This window comes from Vanessa tameamea, chromosome 17 (genome assembly GCF_037043105.1).
Source record: "Vanessa tameamea isolate UH-Manoa-2023 chromosome 17, ilVanTame1 primary haplotype, whole genome shotgun sequence".
Taxonomy (NCBI): domain Eukaryota; kingdom Metazoa; phylum Arthropoda; class Insecta; order Lepidoptera; family Nymphalidae; genus Vanessa; species Vanessa tameamea.
The window spans coordinates 10729415-10748397 of NC_087325.1; the positions used below are offsets into that span (position 1 = coordinate 10729415).

General features: G+C 37.1%; 1 protein-coding gene and 1 non-coding gene across 2 annotated transcripts in view; both read right to left on the bottom strand.

Annotated features, from left to right (window-relative positions):
* Positions 1 to 18869, bottom strand: part of Garz (gartenzwerg) — a 97801-nt gene extending 78932 nt beyond the window's left edge. The window contains exons 1-20 of the mRNA XM_064217444.1: positions 18312 to 18869; positions 15410 to 15528; positions 14532 to 14640; positions 14034 to 14201; positions 11987 to 12083; positions 11305 to 11546; positions 10861 to 11023; positions 10519 to 10687; positions 9151 to 9771; positions 8924 to 9074; positions 8075 to 8268; positions 7630 to 7838; positions 7307 to 7475; positions 6947 to 7175; positions 6724 to 6872; positions 6281 to 6407; positions 4882 to 5006; positions 4533 to 4660; positions 3906 to 4128; positions 3352 to 3478 (exon numbers count right to left, since the gene is read on the bottom strand). Coding sequence (XP_064073514.1) covers positions 3352 to 3478; positions 3906 to 4128; positions 4533 to 4660; positions 4882 to 5006; positions 6281 to 6407; positions 6724 to 6872; positions 6947 to 7175; positions 7307 to 7475; positions 7630 to 7838; positions 8075 to 8268; positions 8924 to 9074; positions 9151 to 9771; positions 10519 to 10687; positions 10861 to 11023; positions 11305 to 11546; positions 11987 to 12083; positions 14034 to 14201; positions 14532 to 14640; positions 15410 to 15528; positions 18312 to 18612 — 3820 coding nt within the window. The 5' untranslated portion in view covers positions 18613 to 18869. The remainder of the gene's footprint in view (positions 1 to 3351; positions 3479 to 3905; positions 4129 to 4532; positions 4661 to 4881; positions 5007 to 6280; positions 6408 to 6723; positions 6873 to 6946; positions 7176 to 7306; positions 7476 to 7629; positions 7839 to 8074; positions 8269 to 8923; positions 9075 to 9150; positions 9772 to 10518; positions 10688 to 10860; positions 11024 to 11304; positions 11547 to 11986; positions 12084 to 14033; positions 14202 to 14531; positions 14641 to 15409; positions 15529 to 18311) is intronic.
* LOC113404384 (U11 spliceosomal RNA) lies at positions 13402 to 13532 on the bottom strand. The gene has a single exon (XR_003369394.2). It is a non-coding gene; the product is annotated as a U11 spliceosomal RNA (small nuclear RNA).
* Positions 18870 to 18983: the final 114 nt, after the last annotated feature.

Here is an 18983-nt window from a genome sequence, read left to right on the forward strand (position 1 = left end):
TTTGATCTTGATATTAGTATTAGTATAAACTGAACATCTATTCTAATCTATATTTATCAATAAATATTTTATCAAATAGTTATCATATTAAAATATGATAACTATTTGATATTTGTTCTTCATTGATCTTTTGAACGATACATAAATTCATATCAAATGTATTTCGTTCAAGGAAACTTTAATTATGTTTTTCTTTCTTTTATGGCATAGGTTGGCGGACGAGCACATGGGCTGATGGTAAGTGGTCATCACCGCCCATAGACAAAAGCGCTGTAAGAAATATTAACCATTCCTTAAATCGCCAATGCGGCAACAACCTTGGGAACTATAATTGATTTCTATAATTTGTTTCTGAACTTATTTTCATTTTGTTTAGTTTACATTTTGTTTAGTTTAGATTTGTTAAATAGTTTTCGATAAATTATTTTATTTCATTGTTTTGTAATTATTAGTTTTAGTTTTTTTTTTTTTTTTCTTTTATTTTTATTTCTTAAGTTTTGTTTTAGAGTTCAATACTTTATAAGTGCATGTTGTGTTCTCCTATAATTGGAGGTACATTTAATATTTTATTGTCTAAACTTGTATTTTTTGTATTACATATGTACCTGTGTTGGAGTTCCATATTAAATAAATAAATAAATAAACTAAGATGTTATGTCCCTTGTGCCTGTAGTTAAACTGGTTCACTCACACTTCAAACCGGAACACAACAATACTGAGTACTGTTGTTTGGCAGTAGAATATCTGATTGGGTAATTCATGCCCAGACTTGCACAAAGTCCACCAAGAAATATATAATATATAGATTGTAAATATTTAAAATGTAATCTATCATCGTTTCGAAAATTTAACTAAATCTGTCGAGATGAAATGTAGTTGCTTTTAAAATAAATATATACTTACAATGTGATTAATATATACGATTATTACGACATAGGCAACTTGCGAAGCGTACCTTAAACAATAGTTATACACTAAAACCTTCTTTGGAACGCGCTGCATATCCAGGTATAAGTTTAATGAAGGCATTACAAAAATATTCATTTTTTTTTTCGTATACATTTTAGTCGTCCTGTCTACGAATAATTTAAGATTGTTTAAATAAAAAACCGGCCAACTGTGAGTCAGACTCACCCACGAAGAGTTCTGTACTTTTGACTAGGTAAACAACAGTAGGTACACACATTTACTGGTATCGAGCAAAAATAATAGCGGCAACAGAAATACATAAGTTGTGAAAATTTCAATTGTCTAGCTGTCGCGTTTCTTGATATATAGCCAGGTGAGGGGCAGACAGACGGACGGACAGACAGCGAAGTCTTAGTAATAGGGTCCCATTTTTACCCTTTGGGTACGGAACCCTAAAAAGACATGTGTCGTGGGACACCCGGTTGGAACGAAGTTGCTTCTGCTGTATATTATGTATCAAATTACAGACACAATGATTACGTATTAACAATAGTTAAATGACCAGAACAATGTTATCAAAAATCATGTTAGATTTGATAAAAACCAAAAATACGTTTAGATAATCTTATATATTAATAGCGTAAGCGGATTTTTGTCCCAGCGATTATGGAACGACAGCTGAACAGTTATGGTCTCATTTTGAAAAGCTCCAGCCGTAGATGTGCAGAAAATTAAAGAGGATTCTTGATTGCAAATTAATAAATTCTTACAATTAAAAAAAAAAAAAATTTTAGAGGGCGGAAAAAGTTACAATACACACATACAGGTTAAAAATAATTAAAATAAATTAATATCAACGAACTCCAATTCTAACTGAACTAATGTATACTATTTAAATTAAATTAAAAGTTTCATTCAAAAAAGGTTTCATCGTTTTGGCGCCAACTGTATATTAGTATTGATCACTACGCTTATAATATTTGTCTATCGTAAATATTCAAAAGACGGTCCGACTGTATACGTTTAGTTTAAGACCTTACGCAGTTTTTATTTCAATTCAAAATGAACCGTCAACTGACTTGCAATTTACAATTAAATTAAACAGTTTTCGAAATTCTAAAAATGATTTTGAATAAACGCGTAAAAAGAGAGGGAATAATCGCCTGGAGGGCGCATAACGCTTTATCCTTACGTGGCGATTTCCTCCAGCAGTCAGAAGTTTAAGCTATTAGATCTCGTTCTAATAATCTTAAATACAGCCATCAACAGTTTCGTAACCGAATCGATTATTATTTCCAAATTATTTTAAAAACTTTTTAATATGCATCAAATACATTTGAAGTTTGTTAGGTAAAATAATTATTTTAATGTACCTAATATTGTAATACTACTAGAAATAATTGTAGAATCACTATATAGGAGGTATAGAGTATCTACTGTACTGCACCACGATCCAAAAATGCGGTACACGCGTTTAGACAAAATTTACAAATATTTAACAATGCTACTGTTCAATAAATCCTTTTTTATAATAATGTGGCCCTCGAGACATACTTAGATATGTTTAAACGAATATATCTTATTATTGCATCAGTATACGTTCAAAAAAAATATTATGTAACAAGCATATGCTTAATATAATAATAAATATGATGTAATAGCAGACTCGATATTACAAAATATCAATATCTTGCTTATATACATTGATTTTTATGTGCGTTTGTATATTAGTGCACTTTTCCTAAACGATGATTATTCGTGTGCATTTCAGTGAACCCCTGTGTGGTTTATATTAAACCCAGTAAACTTGGTAGAGATTCAGTTTCACGATTTTTGTAAATAACATTTTTATTCCAACCGTGCAAAGTCAGAACAGTAAACAGACAGTAAAATGTAAATTTGCAAAAATAAAAGGTGTTTTCGTCTTAAAGTTAATTCACTGACCTAGTATTGTTGTAATTATTATTAAAGAGGTATGTTTCGTTTCAAATATTATATGTTTCATTATTAATAAGCGTATAAAACTCCAGGCGCAACAGTGCAGGCGCAAGACTGTCCATCGCGGGCAGTTCCAGCACACGAGGCATGTGTGACCGCACCTTTACACAAAGCCCGCGTTACGCTTCGATATATCAGTGTAACATACGTTTAATACGATAAGATAATTCTAAGATTAGACCAAGCGAAACGAAACGGATTCATGTAGTGACGAAAAATTTAGAAACGAGTACTCAATTAATATTTTTTCATTAAACTTTCTTACTTCTCTCAAATGCTCTAAGATCTACGAGTACGATTTGAAAAATCTTTTCGAGATACATATGTAGAGTAAACATGTCTTTTCGTTCGTCATGGCGCAAGTAACACAAAATGTCATGAGTCCGCATCGCGAATGGCGCGCCGTGCTCCCGTTCCCCTAGAATGAACAGCAAAGCGACTCACCGGCGGCGTGGCGGGGCCAGGCGCCGGCGCCGGCGGCCGCCAGCAGCGACAGCAGCACGCTCCACTCCGCCGCGCTGTGCACGTTCTGCGCCGACGTCTTCACCAGCTCGTACAGCCCGCACGAGATCTGCGGAGCCGCTCGGTCACTACTGGACACTCGACACTCGACACTCGACACTCGTACAGGCAAGAGCGATCGGCTGCGATCGCACTCGAGAGGAACGATAGAAACTTGTCTAGGACCGACTCACCGGTCCAAACATTTATTAGGTACTTTTATAGGTACTGGGAAATCTTTAAAGAATAAACAATAACGCTGGAGCGTTCGATGAGTCATTTAATTTAAAACGGCCACCTCGTCGGTCTAGCGGCTAGATCGTACGGCCGTAGACGTCACGGTCTCGGGTTCAAGTACCGCGGCAAACGAAGATCACCGGGCGTCTCGGTCGAGAAGTACTCGATGACTCGATCGCCGCTCGAAGCGAGGAACTCTATAGGCCCATCGCGGATCGGATCGGATTTTTTTTGGAAGTAAACGGTGTGCGAGCACTCACGACGTCGGCCTGCTGGTAGAAGAGGCGGTAGGGCAGGCGGTAGAGCAGCGTGAGGTGCGCCAGCAGCGGCGGCGCGGCGGCCTCGCAGCGCATGAGGCGCGCGGCGCAGCGCAGCAGCGCGGTGAGCGCGCGCGCCAGCGGGCCCGCGCCGCGCGCGCCCGCCCAGCGCACGGCGCGCGCCGTGTGCGCGCCCGCCTCCGCCCACACGCTCACGGCGCGGTCGCTGCGCGGCCAAACGTATGTGCATGTAGAGGACCAGTACCAGGAGTATCATGTAAAAATATATATATAATTCTCAAATCACAACCGAATAACATGATGAGGTCGTCTCGTAAATTTTACGTTGTGGTGCGAGCGTTTGAGATCCCTAGACTTGTATCGCTTCATTTTGCGATGCGCGAGGAGCGATATGAATCAACCGGGCTGAAGTTAGTCGCCCCAAGGGGCTGCGCTGTGAGTTTTAAGCGCAGAACCAACTTCACTCCGGCCAACTTGATACTACGATTAGTGAATCTGGTTAAAGCTGCCGCAGGATCTTAGTGTGAAGTGCAGATGAAAGAAGACCTAACAGAGAGAAGTCCCAACAGTGGGTAAAGACTGTCAAATTTATATGTAATTAATACTTACCGATTTTGTATGAGCGTCTGCCCGAGAAGCTCCAGGAAGAAAATCGTAATGTCTTCCAGCTGCGGATTCAGTTGTATGCTGTCGGAGTCAGGGGGAGTGCCAATGGCAACCATCGCCCTAATCAATTCCTGGATACAGAAAAAAGTATATTAATACTTTTATGGAACGTCATTTTGGATTAGGAAAAAACCAATGTAAATGTGGAAATTTCAGAATATATTATGAGTGAGTACCTACTACTAGTACCTACCCACCCAGAGGGGTAGCACAAAACCCTACCACCAAGAATATTGCGAATTATATATATTTTAATTTTGTATACCCAATTTAATGATCATAATATTGTTACCTGCAAACTTTCCAGCTGCAGAAATTTCGTCTCCGTGACGAGCAGGCCGGGGAAGTTGCACTTGGCGACGCAATCGGTAGCCGCGTCAATCAGCACTTTCTCGTGAGGAGTGGGCGCTCGGATAGCTGGAAATATATTTTCATTTAGGTTTTTCGATCCAGAGATTCTCAGAAGCAGCCCGAAAGGCAAGTAAAACTGTTTAACATGCGCTTGAATGGGCGCTCAACTTAGAAGTTGCTCTTTTTCTTTAATTAAATTACATAATCAACTTCATAGAATAGGCTATTTGACAACGCAAAAAATAAAGTGTCAATTATTGTAATCAGTATTATGAGATTAAAAATGGTTATTTATTAACGAAAGTTGAAAATAATAATTAATTTATTCAAAAATCCATAAATAAAAATGCATTTTTTTAAACGTTTGATACGTGACACAAAACGCTCATGATTGGTCGGGCTTATGATGACGTCACTTGCTTGTTAACCTCGTTTGCCTACTGTATGTGGATTATATATGCCACAGATTACAATACAGGAAACATGACGTCACCAACCCCATTGTTGCGCCATATTGTCAAAGTAGCGTTTTCGCGCGCTATTTAAATATGGAATTTTTAATTTGATATTTTTCAGCAAATATGTACTAGAATTAAAAAAAAACAACTTTTACTGGGTTCCTTAACCTCTACGAAATAATATAAAATGGATTTTAAAAACTAGTCAATTACCCTATTACTACCTGCACGCTTATCTTATATCAAATCTATATAGACTAATACTAAGCTTTATTTATTCATATTTTTTAAACAAAAAATTTAACTTAATGGACTGGTTAAATTATAAATGGCTCCACAATTATATTACCAGGTATAGACAACCTAGATGATCTCATAGAGTTGTAAGCTTGGGTGCAATAAATTTATCTTTAAATCTATTTAATATAAAAAAATAATCAAAATAATTAATCTAATCAAACTAATTTTGAATATATAGAATTAGTTGTTTATACTCTATTACAATCGCAAGAGGACAAAAGTCAAATAAACGCCATTTGACATCGAACTGATATCATTGGTCGAGAACCTGAATAGTCTATGATATTTATTATGAATTTGTGAAAAAAATTCGAAGTTAAATTAAAGTGGATATTACTAGTTAAGTGGATCAGTGGTGTGTTTTAAATAAAAAAATATATTAGTATTGTACAATACAGCTGAGCTATTAGCTAATATCATGGAATACGCAAATCTAACGTTTGTTTATCTTTATTCCTTCTTCGATTGAAATTGACCATCGTGACATATATGTTCTGTAGCTCTAAGATTATACAAAAATTGATAAAATGAAATAAGTTTCAATATATGTATAGTATCAAAAGTAAATTATACCCAACATACCACTTTCTCCGAGCGCTATGTAGGAATATATGCTGGATAGCAGCCCACTGTCGCTGCCTCTCACTGCTTCTCGTATCAACGATACCTTGCCTTCGGGCGCTAAGTAATCTTCGGCTTCCACCAGACACTATATGGACATAAGACATTACATTGCTACTCATTTATTTTAGAAAAATTTGACGTCAAGCTGATTTATACCAGAAATGTTCATTAAAAATATTACAAACGATAATTTTTTACCGCAATTTTATTTAAAAAATTTAGATTATTATAAATGTTAAGTGTTATTTTAGAAAGTCAAGTTTGTAAGAATATTCAGAAATTATCATAATTGCAGTCCATATTGTCAGTACGTAGACGACGCCGTTGTATGCCAATACAGGCGTAGTGACTACTCCGAGCGGTTCGCGCACAGACCGGTCTGCCGGCCCGACGAGCAGTACCTGCGGCAGCAGGCGGCCGATGTAGAGCGTGTTGACGATCTCCAGCAGGTGGCGCCAGCCGTCGCGCACGCAGTCGGCGTGCCGCGCCGCCACCGCGCACGCTCGCCGCAGCGCGCACTGCGCCTTCAGCGACTGCCCCAGCGACACGCCTGCCGGAAGCACAGCACTACATCTCGGGTCTGCGCACGCCTCTGCGAGCCGGTCGACCCCGCAGGAGACCCACCGATGGCCACGTAGGAGGTGTGCTGCGGCGCCAGCAGGCCGGTGAACTTGCACAGCGTGAGCAGCAGCGTGTCGAGGGAGAGCGAGTCGGCGGGCAGGCGCGCCACCAGCGCGGCGCAGCGCTCCAGCCCGTCCAGCGCCGCCAGCGCCGGGCAGTCGCGCGCGCCGCCCGCCAGGTCCGCCGCGCTGGGCGGCGCCGCGCGCTCGAACGCCGCCGACAGCGCCGTCACCTGCGCGGCGGCGGTGGATGGAAATGAAAATGTGCTCCCGATAGGGGACTCTAACCCAATCGATCGATCGGGTTTCGACGATAAAATATCTCAAAACGGCACTGAAACATGCGTGCGAGTGCGACACTGACGGCGGGCGGGCAGGCGGGCGGCAGCAGGCGCCCGTGCGCGGCGTGCGGGCGCGGCGGCGCGCGGCGGTAGCGCGCGGGGGGGCGGCGCGCGCGGCGCTGCAGCACGCGCCACAGGTACGCGTCGCGCAGCGGGCCCACGCGCTCCGCCGGCATCACCATCTCCTCGGTCCTGCCGCGAGAGTCGGCAGCTGTACATGCGTGTCCGGTGGGATTCATTACCGGTTTCGGACGAATTCAATTGAGATCTCGAAGTTGTCGCGGGGCGACCGTGGTACGATCGAACCGGTCGCGAGGCACGGGACGCCTACGGGAAGTCGACTCACTTTATCGAGTGGAATATGGCTTCCAACATCGCGTGATCGAATTCTCCGTTTCCATTGCAACCTCGAAGATTGCGCACGAAGTCCTCCACTGTCATGGGCACGTTCAATTTCTTCGCATTGTTGTTGTGCTGGTCCACGTTTAGCATGATCACGGCGTAGGCCAAGCGGAACGCCGCGTCGGTGTTCGCGAAGGGTTCGCCGTTTGTTGACTGTAGAAAAACAAATTAGTCGAATGGATACTCATTCCAAACATGTACCTCATAAAACGGAAAAATAAAAAGAATTTGAGCAGTGGAAATCGAACTTGCATTAGAGCAGGGTGGATGTACACTAAATTTTTCCTTAAAAAGAAAACGATTAACAGGCTGTTCTTGAGAAAAATTGAAAACCATTAAATAAAATGAAACCCTCGCGAAGTAACCGTCCTGCCCCCAGGCTCACTCACGTGCCAGCGCTCAGCGAACTTCTCCATGACGAGCGAGATGAGCGGCGCCTCCCCGGGCAGGCGGAAGGTCTCGAGGTAGAGTCGGAGCGCCTGGTCGATGCGCAGGCCGGTGTAGTCGAAGCTGTCCGCGAAGGCCGTCAGTATGCTCGGCCCACCTTCTTCTTCGCGAGAAGATCGCTTGCATATATATTCACCTGACACCCAAAAGTTATACTCCTAGTTATTTCATGGAAATTAAATTGGTTACCTCTTTTATTAATAAATGTTTTATAGTTCGTTCGGTTTTATTTCCTTAATAGTTCGGTTCGGTATTATTATATGTTCGTGCCGTTGTTGTATCTTAATCATAATTTCATTCATGTTATTTGAATATGCCTCCATGTTTTTTTTAACTGCCAAGCAGTTTCACGTTCGAAATTTTGAAATTGCAATTAAAAGAAAAAAAAACATATTGAACTCTACGACGACTTATTTTAATTCGTATTTGTTGATTAGCCTTCAAAAAATACAAATTAAAAAATAATTAATTAAATGTCGATGAGCATTTTTTTATATGATCCACCAGGTTAAATATTAAAAACGTCCCATAGACATTGGCGCTGTACATTGTCTATGCGCCACCAACTTTTGAAACTAAATTATGTCTCTTGTGACTGCAGTGACACTTCTATTCAAACCGGAACACAACTATACTAAATATTTATATCTTCGGTAGAATGTCTGATGAGTGAGTAGCACCAGCCCAGACGGACTTGCACAAAGATCTACCACCAAATATATTTTAAGATATAATGTTGTTTTGTATAAGAAAAATCTATATTTTTAACACTTTAACAATAGGTAACTCACCAATCATTTTCTTGTCCAAATCTGGGTTCTCTCTGAGAAACAAAGCTACTTGGTGCGGATCCAATGGGGTGGGTAACACACCATGCTCTTGGAGGAACTCGATACCACGCTCCGGTTTCTGGTTGAACAGCTCCGTACCTTGAGTTACCCACTGAGAAAAAAATTTGATAATTTAGTATAACTAAGTATTTCACTCACTTCAACATTTCGAAAACATCTCAGCATACCTTTTTCATACTCTTAACATTATCCAATTCAGCTTCAGACGGCAAATCCGTCGACGGCTTGTGTCGCCCCGTTCTCCCGCCGCCGAAATAGTGGCTTATATCATGAGTCACGTGATCACTGACCACGGAAGCGTCGTCCAACCCGCCGAGCTCGAGCGTCACGTGACCGCCTCGGACGTCATACTCTGCCTCCTTCTCTTCTTCGACGTTCTCTATTTCCACCTTTTGCATCGTGCCCATCTCTATGGCTTCAATGATCGTCATCAACGCCTCTAACGACATCGTGTGGATATTGTAAGCGGTTGACGAGACGACGTTCTTCGACAACAGTTTCGTCAGTTCCTCGAAAACGTTGATGCAATAAACGTCGCAGTCGAAATTCAAATAGAGCTCCGTGCAAAGGCCAGGTATCCTGAACATTTGGGCTAGATTTTCCAACGCTATATGGTGTATTTCCTTCAAGTCGTATATTGATTTCGTCGTATCAGCGGATACTATATCTATAATCTTCTTAAAAAATGCCTCCATTTGATATTTGAGGTGGGTCCTGAGCGCTTCGAAAAGAAGAAACCAGATTTGGAGATCCAACGCGAATATGGATATTCTTTCTGTATCTAACAACTGAAAAAAAAATTAATTTAACCTATATATATTAAAATGCCACGATATTCGATACAGTACTATTACAAAAAACGAAATGATTAAAAATAATTAAAAAAACAAAGAATATTAAAAAAAAAAAATCTACTAAAACTCTTGCGTGTGTATAATTAAATCTATCAATATAGGATTTTATTTCGCATTTATTATATTAGAATACATATCCTGGCTGAAAATCAAGAATACATTAAATACCTATTAATCGTCTACATACCTATATAATCAAGTATTAAGTAATATGCCTTTATTTAATACATAACAGGCTATTTGACAATGCGAAAAATAAAGCGTTAATTATTGTAATCAGTATATATTATGAGTTTAAAAATGGTTATTTATTAACAATAGTTGTAAATAAGAATTAATTTATTAAAAAATCCATAAATAAAAATGCATTTTTTTTAAACGTTGTGCACGTGACACAAAACGCTGCGTTTATGGTGACGTCACTTGCTTGTTAACCTCGTTTGCCCACTGTATGTGGATTATATGTGCCACAGATTACAATACAGGCAACTGACGTCACCGACCCCATTGCAGCGCCATATTGTCAAAGTAGCGTTATCGCGCGCTATTTAAATATTAAAAATTCCATATTTAAAGAAATATGTACTAGAATTAAAAAAAAAACAACTTTTACTGGGTTCCTTAACCTCTACTAAATAATATCGCCTCTGAAAGGCGATCAAAAATGTATGTGCAACTCACACTTAACAGGTTCTTGCAAAGTGGATCCTTCACTAGGTAGAGCAGCGACGGGTACTTTGCGATCTGATCCGCTCCAACTTCCAGCGCAGTGGCCACCAGACTGAGGCCTAAGTGGACCATAGCGGACGTGTTCTGTGTGTCTAGTGGATTACACAGTGATATCAGGAATCTGGAAGAAAATATTAAGGAGGAATTTTCAATTTGCTCATCATAATATAGACTCGAAGTATCTTAATCTTTAACGTAAGTTTTTAAAGTCAATGTCATCACAGTTCCAGAAGAAAAGAGCACATATGATCAGGTATCATACCTAATACAATGTCATCTAACTCGTAGACTAACCTGAACAACTCCCGCACGCAGACCAACCCGTACGGCTGCAAATTCAGTGACTCGTCTTGCGGTGTGAAACGAATGCCCCTATTATTTACGTATTCCTCTAATTTCTCGCTGCTATCATTCTGGACATCTTCTTTGGCGGACTGAGAGTCTGCTTGTGTGGGATCTGAGGAAATAAGGATTTTTTTTTTTTTATTCTAGTAATTTTAGTCAGTAGTAGGGCTTTATGAATACCCGTCTGGGTACCAACCACTTATCTAAATTCTACCGCCAAACAGCAAGACATAATATCGTTTGGGAGGGAGAGTAGGCTGTATGTATAAGACTTGTATATTTACGCACGAATATGTGTATTTGCGTGCGTTTATGTGTTGAATACACATTCTACGTGTATATATTTAGTGTACCGTCTCATGGACAAAGAAAAACAATAAAAAAATAATGTACCGTCGACTTCCGCAGCTTCAACGACTTCAACGTCATCCTCCTCGGATTTCTTCACTTCTCCAGTTTCGATTTCTCCACTCTCCGTATTGCTCACGCACTTCTCGAGTAGCTGAGTTATGGACGAGTTTTCGGTCGCAGCCAGGTCCATGGAGGAGTGACGCGCGTGTTTCTTCGTTGGACTTTTGACCTGATCGACCGGTTCGATTGTTATCTCTGCCTCATCTATTAGATTCTTATCTTGACTGTAAATCATAAAATTAGAGAAAAATACATATCAGTCGACAATAAAATAAAAAAATGCCTTTAAAACTGATTACATTATCTTAAAAAAAATCAATTAAATTAATAAACAATATTAAATAAACTTACTTAAATTTAACTTATATAATGTACTAGTTACGTGTCCCGGCTTCACACGGTACAGCCACCTGATGGTAAGTGGTCACCACCGCCCATATACATTGGCACTGTTAGAAATATTAATCATTCCTTACATCAAACCAATGCGCCATCAACTTTGGGAACTAATATAAGTCCGTAGTGCTTGAAGACACTGGCTCACTCACCTCTCAAACCGGAACACAGCAATACTAAATATTGCTATTTACCTATCCAGACGGGCTTGCACAAAGCCCTACCACCACGTAAAACTACCACTAGAAGTAAAACTATATACAATTACCCGTATCCTTGAACGTGCTTATTTGATTCCGAATCGACTTCATAATCAACGACGCCAGTCTGTTCCGTTATTGACTTCCTGTCCAAGGAATTTGTACCTTGAAAAGAAACACTATCATTACAAATACATCGCATTTAGTTAATATATATGTCACTGTAAAAGCTCGAACTACGGTAAATCTTAAGATTTTCCAGTAAAACCTAAGATTTACCGATTATGAATGGTAAATGTCCATAGAACTTTGAGATTCGAACTTGTACCATCATTCACTTGGTAAATCTTAGGATTTACATGTTAGGTTAGGTTAGGTCGGAATGGTAAAAGTCCGAAAATGTCGTCCCTTTATAATAAATACTTACATTTACCAACTCATGTCGGTAAATCTTAGGTTTTACTGGAAAATCTTAAGATTTACCCTAGTTGGAACTTTTACAGTAACATATACATTATAAATAATAAATCTATACTCATATTATAAAGAGGTAAAATATGTTTGTTTGTATGTCCCCTACATAATCCTAATACCCTAGTAGGGAAGCTACATTCGTTCTGAGTGCTTTATGATAGACATATATATATATTTATATCATAAATTTTATTATTAATAAATTAACTTCAATGACATGGCACGCTGGCGACCTGACTTCGATCGGTATTTATATTATAAGCGTCAATAGCGCAGTGGTTTAGGCCACCTGGCCGCTTAGTGATGTAAAAATCCCACGATCCTGACTCCTAGCACAAGCCTTGAGCTTAATATAATTAGGGGTAAATAGGTATATTAGTAATTCATTAATTAAATTATATATGGGAATATTTACTATTATAACGTTTAATTATTTATTAATTTATATAAGTATGTCATTTATGAGAAATATGAATAAAATTCTTATTTTAAAACATACATCAAAATTTGTGTAAATATTATGCAAGAAAAACCCTACTTTTTATATGAAATTTCTCTTTAATAGTTAAATTACTAACATTGCCTTTTATCATTTCCAAATACTTTTAAATGTGTGCACACGGGGCTCAAGTATCTTGGCTCCAGTGGACAAAATTATCCAAACGGGAATTTTTTTCGTTACACAAACACACACACTTTTTAAGCAATGTTATCTTCTAAATCCAAAGATGAAATATTAATATGTAAAATTTTATACACGAAGTAACTAATAAATTTGGCTTTGAAGGAAAACGTGAATAAACCTGTATTTGATGAAGATGACTCGGGCACGTGTGTACCTACTAACCCAACTAGAGCAGCGTGGTGGAATGATTTCTATAAACATCTCTAAAGGAGAAACTAGGCCTATCAATGGGACTTTTACTGTTCATAGTTGCATTTTCATAATATTTCCAGTATCAGTATTATCGAAATCAATTTGTTATTGACGAATAATGATAGACTCTGAAGAGGCGCCGGTACTTATGGGTAGCCAACAGCCTCCTGGATCCAAAAATTATGTGTTGGGTATGTCTTGATAACCATACCCCGCACACCGATAACGGCGTGCGTACCATCGAAGCGGTAAACACCCTTTTTAAACTTGGAACTCACATTGTGCCTCTATATATTTCCACGCGAACAACACGTTAGCGCGATTTAAATACGTTCAGCGCCATCTAGTGAGCACATTTCGGAAACTTCATTTTCCAGTCACTTTTGCCCGCTTAATATAAATTTCGGCATGACACCTAACTTATATGACATATGGTAGTTAAGAATTTTACTCAGATAGCATATTTACTTTTACTTAGATATGTTATTGCCAAGGCTTATAGAGATATAAAAGCTTCTAAACCAAAACCAGGAAGTAAATCTAATGAGTTACGAAAACTTAAGTAAATCATATTGTCCTAAGTTTAAGTTAGAGTTAAGACTTTAATAATAATCATAAACAAAAATCAAAATATACTGTATTCGAGTACATACAATTTAAATTTAATATTGATGATTCGTGTAAATTCGAATCATAATATTATTAATAAAATTACCGACTTGATTTGACTAGTAATATTATAAATACGAAAGTAACTCTCTTACTGTTAGCTTGCGCCATTTTCTTCTTAGAGGACTTGTCCCTCCGCTTCAGGGACAGACCGACGGTTGCGTAATTCGTAGCTGCGTCTTCCGGCGGGAACTGTGGCAGTCTCATGAAAATCAGCTGAGTCATGTCACGGAGACTCTGCTCGGCGTTACGGCGGAGAAGTTCTGCAAAAAGTATGCAAGTTGGAATTAGTTGATTTTTTTCTTGGTTTCCTTTTAGTTAAACGGCGCCGTTTAGTAAAGTGGCTATGCGTTTCAGTGAATGGCTAATTTAACCAGTTGGCTGGGACATATCCATAAAATTATCTTCGTAATGTTTGCGTTCATTAAATTTTACTAGATGAAGCAGAATCTGTATACAATTGTTGTTGGACCCACGTACAATAATTGCCGAGTTAATTACATCGGATAATGATTTACAAAAATGATTTTAAAAGGTATTACACATGCGAACTAATGCTAGGATATTAATAAAACATTTAAGTTTCTTTTTACCTGTAAGTCTCGTCTCAAAACACGTTCGAAAACAGCTGAGCATAATCTCACAAACACTTTCATCGGTCAACATGGCGCCTTCAGGACTCAGCATAAGAGTACGTAAAACCTAAAACGAAATCAAAATATTCTTTATTCGAGTAGTCTCATAAAATCACGTTTGAATCGTCATATTACAGTGCTGAATTAAATTGAAAGCTACCGCCGGTTCGGAAGGTAGATTCTAGCGAGAAGAACCGGCAAGAAACTCAGTAGTTACTCTTTTCCACCATTTTAATTACAGAGTATGGCAGTAAAGTACAATTATTATTTTATATATCCTGCCTAAAAAAAAAATACATACTAAGTCCACGCCAAGTCATATTCATCTTCAATATAATCTTGTTTTGAAGTAATACAACTTATTTATCATTGTTTTTTTATAATAATTTCGGTATAATTATGTTTGGAAGCAGAATTATGACTGGAAGGAGGTCTCGGGACCGGACTGGATGCGAAAACAAGAACCGGTTACTTTGGAAAGGCCAAAAAACCCAAACCGCAAAACCCTACCCCAAACGTGGAATTTGCTCCAGTATATTTGTATGTTTAAATGTGGTCGGCAACGCATTGACGGTCTAAAAAGTACCTATCTTTGGGCAATGGTGACCACATACCATCTGGGGGCCCATCTTGTTGCTTGTCTTCCAGTTATAAAAATAAATAAATAGTGCGAATTCTTTTTTTTTTTCTATAATGTGAAATAATATTGTACGGTAAATTAAATGTCTCATAAATATGTGTCTTTTATAATGAGAAATTCATTGGAAACAATTGAATACTTCATAAAATAACGAAGCTGTAAGACTCATTTGCAACAGGAATGTAAAGAATATTACTTGTAAAATCTTCAAAAGCACCACACCGTCCGACGAATGATCAGTTCCAACAAAACGGGCGTGGGTGACTGCATCAGCGATGTCTTCAACTGTTGCTGGTACGCTCGAGTGGGTCGGGTCTGAAATATGGCAACATATCATATTAGTCTAGGTCCATAGGAAAACATATACAAATTATATTATTCGAAATTTAATTTTTTTTTTTTTATGACATAGGCGGACTGTCAAAGTGTAACACTTGCTTATTGATAGTCAAAAATCTACCATCGGGTCGGAAATAAACACCTCGGACCTGAGAGGAACCGATGAAAGAAACTCAGTAGGACTTTTTTTAAATGTCTTTTTTTACAATTTTTGTTTCATACAATAACATAATATATATTTATGTTATTTGAAACAGCTTGGAGGCGATCATCTGAACCCCAAGGTGTGCAATCAACTAAGAAGTCATTAGTTTTGTAATATCCTTTAGCACACAAACGATTTTTAACAATTCTTATAAATTTTACAATTAAATATCCTACAAAAGAGTTACTAGCTCACAGGGCTAAGCAGGTAATTGCTAAACAAGTTTATACATGTTCCTATTATTAATAGTATGTACGTCACAATTTCTGGAAAAATCGTTTATAAATTTGCGTACATATATAACATTATCAAAAAAAAAATTGAGAAGAGATATTCATTTTTTTAATTTACATCTTAATGGCCCAGGTTATAGATTGCAAGAATAGCCCTCTTCTGCAGTAAAAATTGTATTCATATGGGCTGCATTACTCAAGATAAGAATGCCACGAGACATTATACTGTTAAAATATCTTAAATAAATTGGGCGTGCCGTGTCAACATCAGTCAATAGGCTATTTTTTTTTACATGCTTTCTAAAGCTGCAAGGCTAAGTTTAGTCGCCAATCTATTTATATGTTGTTTCACATCAAAATCTAATGCTTCCCATTTAAAAGTACGTCCGTTGACACATCTTACATTAGAAGTAATGAATTTAGTACATTTTGTCTTCTTACTTTTTAACAGTAAGTTATTAACACTAAACCAATTTACTATTTCAGTGAGAGCATTTTTCACATCATCATATATTGAAAGCAGTATTTTTATTATAAAAATTATAGAAGTATCATCACCATCAAAACTATCTTGTGTTTATTACCCAAGAAATGTGGCAGGTCATTTATATAAACGAGGAAGAGAAATGGACCAAGAATTGATCCTTGAGGTACCAACACAGTAACTGTAGCCCCGGAATATTTCTTCCCATTCACATCAACCCTCTAAAACCGATTGCTTAGATACGAAATCAGATGATTAAGGGCAGTTTCTCTAAAGCCATAATAATGTAGCTTCCTGATCAAAATTTCGCGAAGCAGACAATCAAATGCCTTAGATAAATCACAAAATATCCCTAACACATCCTGTAACTCCTCCCGGGCTTCATAAACATTTTTAATGAGCTGTCAAATGGTCAAATAGACCACCTGATGGTAAATAAGTTTATGGTACCTTAAAAAATTTGAATTACTCCTTCTATCTCAAATGCGCAACTATTTAAACATGTAAGACTCAAAGTAGTGTTGTTTGGCCTAATATAATAATTGGCCCTAGTATTTGTATGATGACCATGTCCTATACAGAAATATTCAAATATAAATTTGAAAAGATAACAATCTTAACATCACAAGCCCATAAAAACAAAAAGCCATAAAAACCATATCTGTATAACTAAAATTAAATGAAAAGTTCATTAAAACAGTACTCAAATCACAAGCCCTATTGTTTTATAAACTAAAAAAACACATTCAATGTATGAACAGACAATATTTAGTCAAATTAATTTAGAAATAATTACAAAAATTTGGAATTAAAATTTAATTCAATATTTTTTGTCAATCAATAGCAAAACTAGCAATGAATGGATCACCTATTCAGAATCATTGATCAAAAATAGACAAGAGTCCGTCTAAACTCAGTTACCATCTAAATAAATTGTAAAATTATGACATAAGCAGGATAAGATCACAACATTAGTTGATAAATTTTAATTATATAATCAAATATAAGTTAAAATAACAATGCATCAGAAAATTGGACTAAATTTTACTAAAACAATAAAAATTTTAGGAAGACCAAACTAATATCTCGTTGAATTTACATATAATCTTTATTTAAAGATAATATATTTTTTTTATAAAAATATACTAAGATTGTATATTAATAAAACTTTTTCAAAACTGTTTTGATTCATCAAATTACAACGTAATGACAACAAGCATCTATTGAAATTACTTTAAAATGTATTAATGACATTCATAACTTTAATTGTGTTATGATTGAATCATGATACCTATTTTAATTCAAGCTATACATTAAAGTTTCAAGTGGTTAATACTCAATACACCATATCATTCTAAGAATTGCAACCATTTCACACTTAAATCACAGAACAGATTTGGTATAATTCAGTATGTAGATAGTTTGAGTCCTACTGGGCATAAAATTACAGGTGACGTTTTATGTGCGTTTATAGGTAAGGTTTTATAAACTTTCTATGGGTAAAGCCACAGGTTCATAGTTTTTTTTTGTTTTATGATGAAAATATTGTTTTTATTATTTTTGAAATAATGTAATTTTTTTGATTGATAAAGTATTTCAGATTAAGGAGACACTTGACATAATTTATATATTTCAAATTAGATAACTTATTAATCTTTTTATCTTTTAACCTAATTTATAATAAATTATTATTATTCAATGTTTATTAGCAGTTATTAAAAGTAGTAAGGAAATATAGTCAAAAATATAAGACAACAGCTAATTTAAAATACGATATTGTTTCATGAGGTAATTAGTATGATAATTTTCTTTTTAAATTGTCAATTAAACATCTTACCGATTAGTCCATAAGAAAGAAATTTGTGTATAGCTGATAAAGCCAAAGTTGTTACTGGTCCGGTGGTCTCCTTGCTTCTAATAACTTCTAGGAAAGGACTTAAGTACGTCGATGGGTCTAGTAAACGTAAATCATCCACTTGATTTAATATAGTCTTCAAATCTTGAAAGGTTCTCATAAGGACGTCATATTCCTCATTAGGGAAGGAATGAGAACCCCAGCGTGTACTCCGTCGCATGGCGGTGACCAGCATGGCCATCTCGCCTTGCACCACAAAAATCCCATTACCCGGCAAAGACATATTTGCGAGTTTTTCAAGTAAATATCACCGATATCAACAATGTCTAATAAATTATTTTTTGAAGTATAATCATCACCAAACTACATATTTTCAAAAACATATAACAAACTGCCACTGTCAGATATTATCTTAATGACTTGTTTTTATTAAAATATGATAAAATTCCTAATAAAAATCAATAGGAATTCACAACTTGATTATCAAATTCCGTCACAATTCACGATCATATCATGTTGACGTTTCATTTATTTAGTATTACCTACTCTCCGCCAGCTGGCATTTTGCTTTTGCAATAGATTCCTAGTTATTTGCTACATCGATATGAATTAGTCATACTTTAATCGACTTTTTTGACAATTTAATATAATAAT